The 18,076-nt window shown below is 38.1% G+C and overlaps 1 protein-coding gene across 1 annotated transcript in view; it reads left to right on the plus strand.

Annotated features, from left to right (window-relative positions):
* ENPP1 (ectonucleotide pyrophosphatase/phosphodiesterase 1) overlaps window positions 1–18,076 on the plus strand; it is a gene marked incomplete at its 5' end in the record, with an annotated part of 56,248 nt that overhangs the window by 13,450 nt on the left and 24,722 nt on the right. Inside the window, 8 exons of the mRNA XM_080342975.1 lie at window positions 1,021–1,093; window positions 2,614–2,730; window positions 4,982–5,107; window positions 5,270–5,330; window positions 10,468–10,565; window positions 14,049–14,128; window positions 15,485–15,604; window positions 16,717–16,826. Coding sequence (XP_080199101.1) covers window positions 1,021–1,093; window positions 2,614–2,730; window positions 4,982–5,107; window positions 5,270–5,330; window positions 10,468–10,565; window positions 14,049–14,128; window positions 15,485–15,604; window positions 16,717–16,826 — 785 coding nt within the window. The remainder of the gene's footprint in view (window positions 1–1,020; window positions 1,094–2,613; window positions 2,731–4,981; window positions 5,108–5,269; window positions 5,331–10,467; window positions 10,566–14,048; window positions 14,129–15,484; window positions 15,605–16,716; window positions 16,827–18,076) is intronic.

Genomic DNA, 18,076 nt, shown 5'->3' on the forward strand with positions numbered 1-18,076 from the left:
GGGGAGACTTTGTATAAATATGTACATGAAGTTATTGAAGTGTTGCTTGAAAGCAATTTTTCCTCAGAAAATGATGACTGGAAAGATTACATGTAATATTTCTTCCTACCCATACTTCCCCAAATACTTCTGAATAAGAGATTCTGCATTGAAGTGCCTTCTCTTTCGGGACTTTTGGCAAACTACCTTATTACATTCTACTCTTGAACAGCCATCATGAGTGCCTTGTTGGCTTTCTTGGACTCTTGAATTACTGTATTTGCAATTATAATATATATACTTCTCCTGAAGAGTATATGAACCCCATCTAATACTTAATGATGTTAAAAAGAATCTTTCCCTGTATTTGAGTAGGCATTAGATCTTGCCTTAAAACGCTGGGCAAAGACAATATGGTGCTTGTTTGATAACTTGTGTGCATTCAAAATCCAAAATAAACATGGCCATAGTTTCTGGTCACTGTAAGACACTGGTCAGTCTTACGTGACATCCCACAGTTGCTTACCATGGTGTGGACCAACATCTAGTATGAACTAGATCCTAGGAAGTGGGAAAAGGTTTTCCTGCCTAAGAAAATTATAGGTATCACTTAAGGCCCATGCCTTCTGTTTGTAGTCTGTGGTCAATGGCAAAACTTTACTTTCTTAGAGCAAACTAGGAGGAAGGAAGAAGTGGAACAAAGAAAGCTTTCTATAAAATTTATATATGAGTAACTGGAAATATCTTGATGATTTTTTTTTTTAAATTTGTGAGAAAGAAATATCATCAGGTATACATGAAATAATTTGATAAGACATGAAATACATAGGCCCAATCTTTAGAATATTCATGCAACAGTAATTAATTGCAAATAACATAACTACTTGTGTGAGTGAAAACTGCTTGTGAAAGCAGTGAAATCAGCCTCCTAGTCTGCATGTTGTTTTCAGTACAATCATATAGCATTATAGAGAAAATGAGGGCTTACAAAACCATTCAGTGGTCATTGAATATTAATTTTTTTTCCTTCCTGTCCCACAGGTCCTCTGTGTCTGCATGTTAACAACAATCCTAGGATGTATATTTGGCCTGAAGCCTAGCTGTTCAAAAGATGGTAACAAATATGCTTTTTAGTAATATTTCTGAGCTTTTTTTTAAATTTTTGGGAATTAATTTTGATATTATCAGAATGCCACCCTTTCTTACTGCAGCAAGAGAATTGGATGCATTGCTTGAATCAGTTTCAGTTACAGGGGAATGAAAATACCAGGAAATAAACCTCAGGTGTACTCAGTACTTGTGTGTGCTGACATGGGAGGTAAACTGATCCTGGCATTCGTTGTCTGGTCTGGCAACTTCCTTGTATCCCAACTGTGACTGTGGTGATGTCACATGGCTGTTTTTTCTCAGTTCACTATAAAAAAACCCCAACAATTTCTATTTCATGTTGTCCTGGAACATTGGGTTTTCATCTTTTCCAGTCAATTATGGGGGGGGGAAAGTTATTTTTTACTGGTTAAAATTGTAGTCTGAAAATGTGGTGGAATTCCTCTGGCTGTTTTCTGTCCTGAAAAATATGTTTTTTTTCAATGGTGAAGTTTCTTCAGGTAGAAGATTATGGATGATATTTTAAGAAATCAAACTTCGCTTTGGTAGCAACTATCTAGAATGATTTCAAAGTTGATTTGTTTAACAAACTGTCCCACAATGATTTTTAACCAAAATGCAGATGATGAATTTTCCACAAGAATTCCCATTTTATTATGGCTTTGCCATACTGGCTCATTATTAGCTCATTTTCCTAATACTGCATACCTTGAGATTTTTGAGAAGAGGCACCAAATGAATGATGGATTTGCCTCATTCCCTTCTGGTGATTGCACAGGATGAAACAGCCTGACCAGCTACTTAAGCATTAATGCTTCACATCACCATTTAGCAAGTGAGCAGTACAATCAAGTTCATGTCTCTTGTGTCTGGTTTGAAACAGCCCTTCTGTGTTTTGAGATAGTACCTTAACCATGGTACAGCAGGATGTGAAACTGGGGCTTCTTTTGTTCCTCTGATTTGTATGAAGACATTCAACCAGAGCATGAGCATGGGAGAGTTGCAAGCATAGCCAATGCAGTCTAGATTCTAATTTATGTTTACTTGTAGAAAGTGGAAATTGTCAGGCCCAAAAGTGGAGATCAGTGTTCTCTGCAAGAGCATTTCACTGTTAAGGGCACCCTTATTGAAAACCTAGGTTCAGATTTCCTTCGACAGAGGTCTTCCATGTTCTGAATGACCATCCTTGTATCTTCTGGTGACACAGAAAGGCAGAGACAGTGACAACTGGAGTTGTGGTCTTCTGTTTCACTTGTTTCTGCCAATAATGAAATGCTGTGTTCCTGCTAAAAAGGAACAGAACCCTGTGTTCAGTATGATGAAAAAAATTTTGTTCAATAAGAGAAAGTAAACACTGAGTTGGATGAAGAGTTTTCTTTTCTTTTGGCTGTCACTGTTCCTGCAGACATCGCATAAGTTGTGGAATGACTAGCTGTGTTGTTCCACGTGTTGACCTTATTAATTTCTTTTGCATGTTGACTGACTTGGGCTCAGCCACTGACATCTAACATTATTCCAATATTACAGTGAAAACCTGCAAAGGTCGTTGCTTTGAAAGGACCTTTGGAAGCTGCCGTTGTGATAAAGATTGTGTGAAGCTTGGAAACTGCTGTTTAGATTACCAGGAAACGTGTATACAACCAGGTAAGGATGGAAAAAAGCTATGGGGGTGAACTGTCCTGTTCTGTGACATGGGACAGCTTTGTGTATGTGAGCACTGTTGTGGTCAGGTGCCCATCACCCCTGATTTCTGCCAGATGGGCTGTGAGTGCAAGTGGTGGGCTGCTGAGCAGCAGGGTGCTTCTCATGCCAGTGGTGTCCCCCTGTTTGTGCTCTTTCCCCTGCAACCACGGGTGGAGTTGCAGTGGTGATGGCAATACTGGGGACTCCTGGGGAAACATCAGGGCTCTGGTGCAGCTGTGAGACACAAAGCAAGTTTGTGTTTCACCCAGCCCCAGACTATGTAGGAGCTGACACAGCCAGTAGGCTGGCTTTCCTATAGCTCCTGTGCAGAGAGAGTCTGTGAGAGACCCCCTCCCCCTCGCTAAGAGGGGGCACAAATGGAACTCGACGTCTGAGCCAGCCCTTTGTTCTCTGTCCGGGAGTGAGAGAACAGTGACCCGCATTGTCCCTAGTGTCAGGGACAGCTCCCACGCTCTAAGGCGAGCCAGGAATAGAAGTACATTCTGTATATTGCATCTTCCTGTCATTGCCTGTGTGGAAAAAAATAAAAAGGAAAGGACAGAGCAGCTCTGTGAAAGCTGCTCTCGTTCTTTACCCACCTACTTGGGCCCTCTGCCCTGTTACTCTGCAGCTTGAGTGTGAAGCAAGAGTCATGTGCTGGCCTTTGGGATAAGGCAGGATGACAAAACAGTTTGCACTAACAGAGAGTGACCGCGAAGTGAGAAGCGGTTCTCATCATTTGCCAGAACACAAAGGTCAGATAGGCAAAGGTGTGAAAAATACCATGGGGAAATTTTACAGGGAAAGATTTTAGTGTTGGGTAGTAATACTAAGGACAGAACTTGACTTGTTTTCTCTAATTTAGTTTTACCTTAGTATTCCACATGCAGCATTCTTTTCAGTTAACTATCTTTCTTCATACTCCTCTTTATGTGTATTTGTAAAACTGATCAATGTAGTCTGACTCTGAAGTTAAAAATTTCAATATTGACTTTTGAAACCAAACTATTAAACTGAGCTCAGATCCCTGCTTCAACTGACTATTATTGAAAGGTCCTCTAAACTGTGTAAAGGTTTTTTGCTTACAGAATAGTTGTATGGGATTTACTCTCCGCTTTGTTTCATTATACCACTCTACCTCAGTTTAAAGCATTCCTTAAAAACAAACGGGAGAGTCTGTCTTAGCACTAAGAATGGCAATTCGTTGCTTGGTGGTTTTTTTTCTGTGTATGTTGTGTGTTTTTTTTTTTTGTTGTTGTTTTTGTTGTTGTTGGTGTGTTGTGTTTTTTTTTATTATCTATTAGCTTTAGCATCAGTGAAAAATCAAATTCTGATTTCCAGATAATATCATGTAACTAGAGCTAGAGCCACAATCGAAGAAGGCATGCATGAAGATCATGTATTGACTGTCCTATACCCAAACATTTACATTTGGCTTTCTTGTCTATGTTAAGACCTTCACTTAAGTATTCACTCAGTTGTTAAATTCATGTTAATCCTCACTAACTGCATAGGATCTACTTGTGTTTACAACTGATAACAATATGATTTCTTCATATGATACAATGTATTGGATGATTCTGTTCAGAAATATCAATCTGCTTCAGGAAAACAAACAAACAAACCCCAAACATCTACTGAAAACAGCAGTGCAACTGAAGTCAGTAGGTTTTCCTGTGAGCTTATGTGCATAGTCTCAAATAGTGGCAGAGTTATGCCTATGCCTAAGAGGTGTGAAAGAAGCTGGAGTGCTTGATGACAACGGGTAAAATCCTTTGACTTCAGTGCAAGTCAGAACAGGTTACTGCTGCTCAGTGTTTTCTAGGCATTTCAAATTCAGACTCAAGTTTGGGGTTTTTCTGTGCGAGTTGTTTGGGGTGCTACTTTATAGTATACATCTACCAGATTAAACCCACATAATTTACCATAATTAAAGAGGTCTGTAAAAAGGATTATTTCTGTTGACCTCTTCTGATCTGTGATATTTATAGCCGTACACTGCATAATTGTATTCAGATGGCTGTGCACTTGGATTATTTAGCCATGGTTTTCCAAAGTGCCAAAGCTTGTAGTATCATGCATGCATGAGATACCTCAGAACTGTTTGTCAGTGAGTACACATTTGAGATAGAACTTAACACTCAGTTCAGTAATTCTGCACTTACACTGATATTAGTCATTGTTCTGTCCTTCCCTCTTGTCTGTTTTTTAGCCCATATATGGACCTGCAACAAATTCAGGTGTGGAGAGAAGAGACGACCAGAATATCATTGTTCCTGTTCAGATGATTGTGTGGAAAATCAAGATTGCTGTGTCAATTATAATACTGTTTGTAAAGGTAAATTTCCTCAACAAATTCCTATAGTCTCTCTTATATGTACCCTTATTTGTATGAAAAGAGCAAGGGCATAATATAATTTTAAAAGCATCCAATAAAATGAAAAACTTGCATTTATCAATAAGAATGTACTGTCTTAAAAATGCACTCATTTGTTTTAAGGAGAGGCAAGCTGGGTTGAAGAAGAGTGTGAGGACATTACTGAACCTCAGTGTCCAAAAGGGTGAGGATATTGTATATTTGCATAGCTCTGCTCTTTGCTTACACTTTGTTTTTGGGATTATTTTCCCTACTGTGCTTTCCTGGGACCCGCTTGCCTTTCTTATGCGTAGTAGGAGCAGCTGCCAGACAGAGAAGGGCACTTGTTCAGCAAGCATTTGGTAGAGCTTACTAACAGATCAGGTTGCTCTATCCCAGCAGCACTCCTGTATCCCAGCACTTGCTTGACTTGCAAGATATGCTTGTTCCTGAACCCTGCTGTCTCACAGATGCGTGTGCTCTGGGCAGCTCTGCCTTGTGTCAGCCTTATTGTTGTCCTACAGGCACTCCAGTACCCCTTGTCCCAAATATTTTGCGGCTCACCCAGCAATCTCAGACTCCTAAGACTGATTCTCTCCAGTAACTTCTAAAGACCTTTCCACTTCCTTGCTTGTTCCAGCCCCAGAGCTGCAAAATGTGGGCAGTTCACTGTCCTGATTTCACCAGCAGTGGGACAGCATTATTTGCAAGCTGTCTGAACTACTTTATTTAAAAGGTGTAAAATGCATTGGGATCCTTGTGTTTTCTGGCTCAACTTCACATTGGGACTGCCACTCCTGCAAGTTATGTATAAACTGTGTGAGAAATGACTCATCTATTTGATGGCATCAGCACTCAGGCTCAAATAGTACAGCAAAGTTCCAGCCAGGAAAAAAACTGTGGGATCTACAAATTAAAGTTGACTGCAAACTATGATTGCATGTATAATTTATTAATAGAGGTGACTTAAACATTCTTGATTGAAAAGTGTCCCACTGGAAAATAGCTGGTAAATATGTTTTGGGGATGAGTTGACTTCTTGTCTGAAGTGCCAAAAGTCAAAACTATTTTCATTTTGATTTTGAAACTATGGTGTGTTGGGGATATTTCTAGTAAAGTAAAACCATTTCATTTTATTCTTATGTCATTTTTTTTTTTGTCTTATGTGAAGATATTTAAGTTGTGCTGTATTTATTCATTTGAGTTATAATGCTGCCAAACAAACAAAAACATTTCTTTTTGGAATATTTTTACACCAGACAGTACTTTTCATTCTGATTCTGAGCAATAACAAATGCTCACACTTCAGAACCCTCATCAAGACAGAAACTGGAGCTTCTGTCCAGTTTGGAGTCCAAGTCCCTGATGAGCCCCCATGTAGGAGGGTGGTAGCCAGGTGGTTCTGGAAGCTTTTGTCATTAACTCCTGTTCTGAGGTCAGGGGCCATTCAGGACTGTGCTGGGAACTGACTCCAGGATGCTGATTTGCCTGACACAAGATGAGGAAGTGTTACCCCCAAGGGGTGGATAAACAAGAACAAACTATGTGCAGATCCACAGTCAAAATTAATGGCATAAATGCCATATGGCAACTCCTGTTGGTTAACTTGTTTTTAGGGTTTTATGGTGGTTATTTTTGTTCAACGCATGAAATGGATGTGTAGTTATTCTACTAAAATGGTTTTAATCCTGGCAAAAGCAGAAATGTTGCAATAAAACCCAGCCCAGGAAAGGGTGATGTGTGGTCAAAGTTGAATCAAAGAGTGTTGGCTGAAGGCTCATCTCAGGCTATTGGCACACAAGCCTCTCCCAAAACTAACAACTCTGTAAACAGTCCTCTTCTTCCTATGGTGGTGTAGGCAGGGATGCAGGTGACTTCAGCCCAGTGCTCATTTTGAGGCCTCGGGATATCAATTCGAATTCTGTGCATATTAATACGACATATTTTTGTGGGTTCAAATTGCTGGTTTTATACTCTTTTGGTTTTAGGCGAGTGTGTTTGTGTGGTGCAGGATAGACAAAAGACAGTGCAGTGTTCAGTGAGGTGCTTAATCTGGGAAATCCCACAGATTTCAATGAGACTGATCAAAGGCTTAAAATTAAGTACACACCTAAGTCTTTCCAAGACTAGGTTTTATGTTATAGCCTGTTAACCTTATAATACTATTTAATAAGATTTCAGGAGTGATCTAGTGCTTCCTGTTATTCAAGGAGTGAAATAATACTCTGAGAATCTAGACCTACCTAAGTAGTTTATTTTACTGCTTAGCTAGATAGTTTTCCTGATGTCTTAGTAGCTTTTGCTCTACTTTAAGCCTGTTACAATTTGTTCTGTCTTCACTGAACTGGAAGAGCAGCTGATTCCTTTTCTTTGCAGATCTCTCCTGTGTACTTGAAGATTACTATTATGCCTCTTGTTGAGGTTTTATGTGTATTTAGCAGAAAAAAGGAGGTTTTAACTCTTAAGCTTTATGGCAGGATATGGGCAGTAGCATGTGTGTGTGGGATAGGAAGTTTTCTATGTAGGATGTTTAGCTTCTCAAGGGCTTTTCTGTTATTTTATTTTCTTCTCTGTGTGTGTGGTGTGATATATTTTCTTTTTCTTTTCTTTTTCCTTCCTTTAATTGTGGTCTAACTTGCTTGTGGTGAGGCAGGTCAGCTTGGCAGTGTGGTCTGTGGTTCTGGGCTCTTGATCATCCAGACTGGTGAACCTGCAAGACCACAGCAAGCTTGTGTTGCCTGCATTATGTTTCCATAGAAACCAGTTTATAGGAGGGGATAATTACCACTGCATTTCCTTCAGTTTGGAGTCAGGATGTGACTGTGGCATACATATTTATCCAAGAACTGTGAAACACCCTTGTCATACTGTTTGGATACAGCCAGCATGAATCACTGGCAGGAGCAAAATTTCAGCCTCCAAGGGCTTGCTTGCTCATGATAGTGCATTTTTGACGTAGCGAGTGTAACCTGACAGGAAAAAGTATTACTGATATCTTTCAGAAATGAGCTCAAGTCAGTTTGGGGGTTTAATTGCAGCTGTTCCAAAGAGAGTGCAGTTTAACATGGTCTGTCACGCTTTGCTTGCCACAGCAAAGGGCGGATCATTAACTATAAAAGTTTCAGCATGTGTAGACTATATGGGTAGTGAAATGGCCAGTCTCCCCACTTGTGACAGTGTTCTACTTTGCCAATTTTTAATTTTATGGGGGCATCAGTACCTGGATTTCCAGACAACCAAAACATATACTTAACAGTTGGTTTACTTCTAAATGACGAATCAGAAACAGTTATGTGAAGTCCCTTTCTAAGGTGTGGTGTTGTGTGCTGTTTGTTTTTTTTTTTTTTCCCCCCCACTATTTTCTTTAAAAAACACTCCCCCGCAAAAAAAAACCACAAAACAAAACAAAAACCTAAAACAAACAAACAAAAAAAACAAAATAAAAAAACCCCAACCAAACAAAACAGCAAAACCCAACAACAACAAAAAAACAAACTAAAAAAAGACCAAAAACCCACAACCAAAAACCACCACAAAACCAAATTTAAGTTAGACTTGTCAGTAAGTAATATTGAACAGTCTTTGTCTCAAAGATCACATGTTATTGCAGGAAACTTCACAGTGAAGATTTGTAGATCTCTTCATTGAAGGGAATCAATTTGTGGAGGTGGGAGACGTAGAAGGTATTTGCAAATGTTGTACAGATCAGAATCTGCAGTGCAAAAAAATACTTTAGTATGGACAAAGGTCATACACTTAAGTTTTCCTACTCTCTTCTGCCAAAGGGCTTTAGTCTTGATCTGACTATAATTCATTTCTTATTCCTAACTGCCCCTACTAGGATTTTTTCAAAAGATGGTATTAAATATACCATATAAGTAAAAACCAGGCCTCAAACTCACATCTTACAAATACATCTTAATGTTTTATTCTCTCTTGGATGTACAGTAGGCTTTGTAATGGTTCTGACTAATGAAGTCCTTTTGGCTGAACTGTTGTTCAAATTGTTAATTAATTTTCTTATGATAGACATTTTTTGATTCTCTGGCTAATATTTGTTTTAATATAGTCATGTTTGTTTGGCTGAAATAAGATTAATAAATGTTTCACTTGTAAATGAGTGTTTGCATTTTTTTGTGGGGTACCTCACTAGGAAAATTGTCAACACTTTATAAATAATATTTGTCTTCTGTCCTTACTGTTTTATTTTGTGAAATTAAAATGCAACAAAGCTTTTTTTTTTTAAAAAAATCATTTTACTACTTCTAAACATCAAAAGGAAAACTCACCTTGCAGTTGGCATGTAAAATATATTCAATTCTTTCATGTGAATCTGTATTTTCAGTGGTTGTTGCTGCACTGTGGTGATTTTTGTTTTGCAGTTTCACATGTCCTCATTTCTGATAGGTCAAACATAGGGTATTTTTTCTTCAAGAAAGAAATTACTGATGACTATTCCATCTGTGATGCAATGTTTTAAGTACTTACAGTTGGAGAGAAATTGTTTGAACAAGGCTGAAGCTGGGAACAAGTCAAGGCTGAAAAACATAGGTCCTGTGGAGACTGAAAGGGGAGAACTTATTTTTGCTAGTTTTAGTGAAATCAGTTTCTGAAGGTATTTGTCAAGTTCCAGGCAGAAATACTATTGCAGTGTTCCCATCATGGAGTCACATTTTTCAGTTTGGCAATTAGTAGTACTTCTGGTACAGTAACCAAGTTCTCCTTGGTTAAATGATTTTTATAAGATGAAAAATGTGTGTTACGGTTGCTGGTTTAACTAATCCAGTACATTAGGCTTCCTTACAGTTTTGTGCACTGTTTATGTAAAAAGAAAGTTATTTTTTTCAGTTAAATTACAAGTTGTTCAGCAGCAAAGTGAATGAAGGAAAGCCATGGCTTCACAGTGCCTTTTTGCTCTCCCTGCCCTTATCTCAGGGTCAGGGGTGGAGGGGGCTGACTGTTGCTCCAGTGGGTCCAATTTTGAGATTAGTACCACCAAACCCACCAGACTGAGGACATGAGCATCTTGGCTTGTCCTTTATTTTATGGACATTTGTGAAATCAGGCCTTGTGCTGATTTCCCTGTGTGTGCCCCACTGCAATCCTCAGCCTCTCCGGGCACAGCTGCTGCACCAGCCTGTGAGCAGAGGGACCAGGTGGCTGCTCTGCTCACCTCTACACCAGCCTGGGGACCTCCTGCTCTGGAGGACTTACTTCCTTGGTCTGGTTTGTCTTCCTATAACAAACATCCCCACAATTTGGGGGAGACTTTATTGAAATAAGTGGTAGGAAATTATTTCTCAGAGTCTGTCTTTTTAATACTTCAATTTCTGTTTGTTCAGATTTACCAAGTCTCCAGTGTTACTATTTTCATTGGACGGCTTCAGAGCAGAATATTTGCAGACTTGGGGTGGACTCCTACCTGTTATTAGCAAATTACGTGAGTAGTTTCTTTGTCTAAGCAATATCATGATGTCTTACCTGAAAAATCCATAAATGCAGCTATGCTTACACTTAAAAATCCTCACTCTTCCATGGAAATAGAAGTTATTGCCTTAAATGACAACTGTGCAGAGAGAGCTTGAGGTGTTGGAGGGTGGAAGGGCAAAGAGAGAGTGGGCATGAGGAAAGAGTCCCTCAGATTTTCAGTGAAATAATTGAGTAGCCTTTGCTATATTTAGGAGGCTGATGCTTTTTGCTGTGAGCTTACTTTATTTCTTCAAAACAGAAATAGACGCACTTTTTACTCTATTCCATATTGTCTCGTATTTCAGTGGAATGGCTTTAGAAAATGGAAAGCAAGGTAGAAAGCATTTCATTTAATTTGAAAAAGAAGATAGAGGAGGAGGAGATTAGGAACAGATACTACTGAAGGGCTGGTAGAATGTTGTGCTGAGTCTGAGAAAACCATAATTTAACAAGCATTTTCAGAAAAATGAAGGCCTCATAAGTACATATGTCTTTTCCAGAGTCTTTTTAGTGTCTTACTTAACTTTGTAAATCTAAATAACTTTAGTTACTTTTCCTGTGTCTATTTTGGCTGTGGTCTGTAAAGAACCGATGGTATTTTGTGTCTGAAAAGTATGACAATCTTCTTGTCATTCATAAATTACTACCTGGGATGGCTGGTTTCATTTTGACTAAAAATAAAAGTAAAAATGCTTGCTTTTTTGTACAGTGGTTGTTACAACTTGATCTGTTCCAGAGGGCACCAAATCACAGATGTATTTGAGATTTTAGCTTTTTTTGTGTGTGTGTTGTTCAATGTTGGAATAAAATTAGATATTTGAAACAATTTCATTAGATGCAGTTATAAAAAACTTCAACTGAAGAAGACTTCTTGGGCATTGAGAGGAGAGACTGGCTATTACGGATGATTATATTATAGCTCTGGCTGAGATACAAGATAACAGTGCCTCAAATCATCTGTAGGTCTTCCCCACTGTGACATCCACTTCCACATGTAAAGTTTCATTCTTTGGCTTGGATAGGCTACGGTGCAGCTTCTTTCCTTGACTTCTGTAATAAACTTACATTTGTTTCCACTGAACCCATCATAAATTCCGACCACCAAGAAATACGAATATTTTATCCTCAAAGTTACTTCACTTCTTCAGAACCACAGAGTTTTTGATGGTCAGAACTTACATTTTTTAAAAGAAGTTTTCTAAAACCGGAATACCTAATAATACATTTTTTAGACACAATAAAATAAGGAATAGTCTGGGGAAAAAATATTATTTCTGCATTATGTATACAGCTCTACATAACTCTGGAACATTTTTTTGTAATCCAAGGGATGTTTGTGATATATTACAGGCTCTTCAGCTTTCTCTTGCTACAAACACTTGCTTTCTAGTTGACCCCCTTCCTTTCCCCCCACCCAGTAAAATGGTAAAAATAGTTTCATGAATGAAAATTGGTGTCACTGGGGTGCACATCACATGACACTCTGAGGGCCTGTAGCTTCAAGTCTTCATCTGCTTCATGTCCCATGTGTCTGTAGGCACTGAAAATGGTGGATGAAATGATATTACAAAGAAACAGTTTTATGAGTGTGAAAATACCCTTTCCTGCACAGTAAAGTAGTGTCACAGTAATGAAGTCTAGTCCTCTGTGACAGATAAGCAACAACAAAGAATAAATTGCTTGACTATCACTGAAAAATTGTACTGAATCCTTTTGAAGGTCATAGTGATCTATTTACAGGACTAGTAAAAGTTAAAGACAAAACTTATGATTGATAGCATTTACAAAGCAGTGAACAGTTATTCACAATAAATAAATTACCTGGCAGCCTGCTTCTTTATTAAATTAGAACAATGCCAAATCCATGGATTTTCCTCTAAAACACTTAATGTCATTCTGTTAAATAACAGGAATATTTTTAATTCAGCCATGTCTACAATGCATTTCTGATGTCTCCAAGGAGACAAGTTTGTTAAAGAAGATGCATGCAAGACAGAATTTCACTTTTGGCGAGTTTTGTTATACATCCATCCATCCATACACACATGCATGCACTCTGCTACATGCTGAAAGGTGGACCATTCAGCCTGGAGCTGAATGAGTTCTCAGTGAACCCAGGCATAGTCATAATGCGTACGTATGGGGTTCAGAGGAAACATTTTCAAGTACTTCTATGCTCTGATATCATAATTCTAAAATAAATCCTTCTTTCATCTTCAGTTGTCTTTAACTAAGGCAACAAGACAAAAAGAAGAAAGATAACTGTTATGGAAAGTCCCAAACCACCCCCCTAGGATTTTGGATAAAACAAGGTTTAAATGTATTTTTCTCCTACTTGAAAAACAAGCCAAAAAACCCCAGCGTCCCTCCCTACCTCCCACTAAAAACTAGCATTTGCAAAAACAGCCTCAACAACAGATTTCGAAATGGTTGAAATGTGTCAAGTGTGTTGCAGGAGCAAAAAGGACACAAGAGATGATTTGTTACTATGGAATGTAAATGGTTGGAGAGGATGTCTATGTAAATTGAAAGGATTTGTCTTTCTGGCTTGGCTTCTTTTTATCTCAGTTAGATCTCAGTTGAAATAATCAAGTTTGAGCTAATCCAAAGCCCCAGTCCAATGAGTTCAAAATGACTTAACACAACGCTTCTAATGTTATCATACCTTTCATTTCTATTTTATTTATTATATAATAATGACCCAGAGGGTCAGCAAAGACTGCCTAAAGGTGGTCTTTCTATAAGATCATTACTTTGGGCTCTGTAAGTGCCTTTTTAAATTTTTCTTCTGAAAATCAGGGCCCTTATGTTTTTCTGGAAATTTAGGCACCTAGCCTAAGTAAGATTTGCTTAAGTGCTTTGGCCTAGTTGACCCTTTGTACTAGCAAATATTGCTTGCTAATCTCCTTAAAAACCTATGATTGTTTTTATCAAGGTGAAGGTGAAGACAATTTTAAGATTCATCCTAGAATAAAAGCTTACTTTTATTAAAAAAAAATAAAAGCATAATAAACAATGGTTTGACAGGTGATCGAGAGAGCCAGGGCACCATGGTGCCAGTGTCCGCTTCACCTCTTGAAGCGCCCAGGGTGAAGTAGCTAGCTGGCCTCAAGCTGCAGACTTCACTTACCTTGCACCAAGGCAACTTTGCAGGGTAGTGATTCCTTTGATTATTCATTCTTATCTATGCATGCTTTTCATAAGGACTGTAGGTTTTGTTCATGTGACTGTTGAATTCAGTCATTAGAAATATTTAAAATTTTTGTTAGTAGCTTTTTAGCTTGTAAATGAATGTGAGAGGAAATATGAAGTATTAGCTCCAGAATTTTGAAGAATGAAATCTTTCTGGAATTTTATTTTTTCTCTTTAAAATAGGTACATGGCTTCATAACTTAAACTTGCAAGGTTTTTTTATTACTGTAATTTTGCTGATTTCATTTCTTCCTCCCTCTAGAGAAATGTGGAACGTACACTTCCAGTATGAGACCAGTGTATCCTTCAAAGACCTTTCCCAATCATTACTCCATTGTCACAGTAAGAATTCGTATTATATTATATTATATTATATTATATTGGAAACATATTATATGTTTCCAATAAAGAGACTGTTCATTATTAAGTTGTCTTCAAGGGGATAATATATATTTGATGGATTATTAAAAGAATAGGATTCTTCTTCAGAATATGGAAATTTATATATTATACTCTTTACCTAATTTAGATTAACAGTCTTTATAAAACACTACAGCTAAGTGGTCAGATCTACTCTAAGGAATCTAGTTCTTCCAAGACTAGCTGCAAGAATTCCCATGTAGGTGGAAGGTCACATCACTTTACAACTCCTCGTTTGTATAATTATTTCCACTGAATTGCAGTACTTTCTCGGAGTGAGAGCAGCCTGACTCCTTTAAACTGCCAGCCCTGTTCCAATTCTTTAAGGTAGCTTGGCATGATGCAAAGAAGAGTATGAAATGAAAGATTTGAACATTGCATTGATGTTGACTCTGTGAGGGACTGTACCCAAACCTGGACAGGAATGTCACCAAGCTGATCTTGTGAATTTATCAACTCCTGCATATAGAAGGAGAAAGAAAAATGGAGATTTTCAACACTGAATGCAGGGTTGGAATCCAGCAGATCCTTCTTAGCTTCATCATGTCACAACTAAAATTCAATCAGATACCTGAGGATCTGCACCTTCTTTCTTATCTTCACAGTTTGTTAGGACTTTTGGTAAGTGAGGAGCACAGGTTCAGGAATGAGATGTTTAACCAGGTAATCCTCACAAATATCCATGAATGAACATGCAACTGAGAGGTGATAATCATGACCTGCATCCATGTGAGAGTATTTGGGTCATATTGGTGGTGGTGTTATATCCTTTAATGTAAAAAGGAACTAGTCTGCTTGAATGCAGAGCACACAGCCTCTTAAAACTACCTAACGGCTGGTGCCTCTGAGCACTTCTTATCCTCAGCTTGAGCTTTCACCCCAGATGTGAAATTCTCCTTTGAAATCCCCCATTTTTGATCATGGGGTGGAGGTCCAGCATAGGTAATTGCTTTGTCATTGGTAATAAAGGTACAACAAATGCATGAACTGATAGGATGTCTTTCAGTTTGATCCTAGAGCAAGCTGCTTGCCTGTGTTTTGGGTTTATTTTTTTGATTTTTTTTTTTTTTTTTTTTTTAAGTTCACTGGGAAACAATTAAGAATAGGAAGGTAGAGCTTGTTAGTAATGGTATGTGACGTTGTTAAGTTTGGGTCTTGAGATGTTAGTGGGGTAGAAGCCACATATAGATTATTCACTGGGCATATTTGTCTAATAGACATCTGTTTGTGTAGTCACAAGGTTCTTTTTCTTTATAGCATGTATGCTCTCAATTACAGGGGCTGTATCCTGAATCTCACGGTATAATTGATAACAAGATGTATGACCCCAAAAGAAATGCATCTTTCACCCTTAGAAGTGAAGAGAAGTTTAATCCACAGTGGTACCAAGGACAGCCTGTAAGTATTAATATACATGAATGTACATCAGCCTGTTGTTGTGTTACTTAATATCACTTGGGTGCATATTGATTTTTAAAGAGTACAGAGGGTACTTCTAAATTAGCCATGAAGCATTACTCATCACGATTAGGAATTGTAATACTAGAGCTGCAAAGTGACAAATGAAATAAAATGTAACAGACTTCATTAAACTTAAATGGAATTTTCTCTAAAGATAAAATTAGCTTAAAATAACTATTAGGGATTCCAGATTTTGTTCTCTTTTTAATATGAAGTGGGGTTGCAGTTAACTTCTCTGAGGAAATGGACAAAGCAGTTAGTTTTAGTGATAATCAGTGGTAAATGATTGCACTCTGCCCAAATTACTGCTAGGTCTAAGGATGTGATTTTAAAAGAAAATGTCTTAGTTTAATCATACAGCTATGGCAAATCTGCTGAGACTGTCATCAAAATGAAGAGATGGGGGAAAGTTTGAGTAAGGGCTAGCCTGAAGAACAGCAGGGGAACAGATGCAACTATTTGGTAATGTGGGAGGACTGGTGGTATTTGTGGTTTTTTGTGTGTGTGATGTGTGTGTGAGGAAAGAAAACACAAGTGTAGACTTCACAGGTCACAGAGAAGAAAGTGGTGTACAAGTCAGGCAGGAGAACACACAGAAGGCAGACAGAAATCCTCAAATTTCAAGATCAGCAGTAAGATTGGAAGAATTACTCAAAGTCTTGGTCCTGTATTTCAGAGTGTGTGGGGCATAGGTCCTCAGAACATTCCCATATCTTCTTGCTTCACTGTTTTTGAGATATTTCAGCCCTGATTCTACCACTATGTTACTGCTTCATCCATGGGAGCTATTGGTTCCTGATCCTGGCTCCCCCTGGTGTAGCAGAAGAAGGGATACGAGTATTTGCCATGAGGAATAGGGCTGCAAGGTGTATTTGGACTGCAGAGAGCAATGACTGCAAGATTGACTGTCCAGAGTGCTCCTCTGAATGTTTTTAGTTTTTGATCTTGCTGAAGGGTGTGGAGCTGGTGGAGATAGTGGTGGATCTGGCAGTTACTCAGCTAATTTGGTGACCTGCCCTAATTACAGCAATTGTATATTCCTTCTGCAGATTTGGCTAACAGCTATGTACCAAGGTCTGAAAGCGGGTACGTTCTTTTGGCCTGGGTCAGATGTAGCAGTTAATGGAAGCTTCCCAAACCTGTATGAAAATTACAGTAGGTATGTAAACTCTTGTGTCTTGGGTGAATATTTTACTTTAACTGTTGTAATGCAACAGATGCCAGAGAAAGCATAATTTTTGTTCCTGCTTTTCTAAACAGTTGTACACAGTATGAAAAAAAGTTAGGATCCAATTGACTATGTTTCAGTATAATATAGATTCTTGGTCTAATCATGTTGTCATTCCTCAGGAAGCATTTTACAGGAAAGATGTGTAAAAAGCAAATTTAAGAGCACCTAGATTGGAAGCTTTTGTGCTTTTCTATTTATAAAAACGTTTTGTGGATGTTTTTAGAGTTACTTAATCCAAACCTCTCATGCAGTGAATGGATCGGGTCTTGATGTGATATTGTCCATAAAAACTAAAGTGTTTTGTTGTTTTGTTGTAAATTGTTCCAGTGTAAAATTATTTTCATTGCGAATGAAGTGTGGATGCCTCGTCCCTGGGAGTGTTCAAGGCCAGGCTGGATGGGGCTCTGAGCAACCTGGTCAGGTTGAAAGGTGTCCCTGCCCATAGCAGGGTGTTGGAGCTAGATGATCTTTAATGTCCCTTCCAACCCAAACCATTCTAAGATTCTATGAAGTTTTGAACTATTTCACATTAAGGTAGTCATAGTTTAGTCAGTGATTGCTCTTTGCTGCAGTTAAACATTTTCTGCTTAATGAAAATTCTACATATATTTGAGATGGTGATAAACAGATTTAACCCAAGAAATCAGGCTTTTCATTTCTATCTTCCTAGGATCATTTTTTTCTTCCCATACCCTTCATATAGAATTAACATCCTGATTCTTGAATTACTACCTATTTTTTTTTCCTAAGAACTTATATATTGTTACTTATGTTGAGTAGATGGATTAGTAACTTTGCACAAACCTCATGTTGTTACAAGTCAACATGCTTGTTGGTGGTCTACTTCAGTAATTGATACAGAGCATCTACTTTGCGACATGAGAACTTGTATTCACACTGTTTAAACAAATATTTAAAAAATTAATAATAACCAAAAGCCCAAACTGTTACTTTTTCTAAACATAATACAGGAATGAAAACCTGCATGTGATTTTGCACCCTGAAGCCAATTATTCTCTTTGTATAATAAACACAAGCAGTACTGGGAGCTTTATTCTAATCACATTGCAATCAATGGGGACAATATTCAAGGGAGCTTTAGATCAGGCCATTAACTCCTGTGGAGTCAGAGGCAATTAGCATGGATAAATTTGCATCCTGCTAAACAGCCATTAATG

The sequence above is a fragment of the Nesoenas mayeri genome (assembly GCF_963082525.1).
Source record: "Nesoenas mayeri genome assembly, chromosome: 3".
Lineage (NCBI taxonomy): Eukaryota > Metazoa > Chordata > Aves > Columbiformes > Columbidae > Nesoenas > Nesoenas mayeri.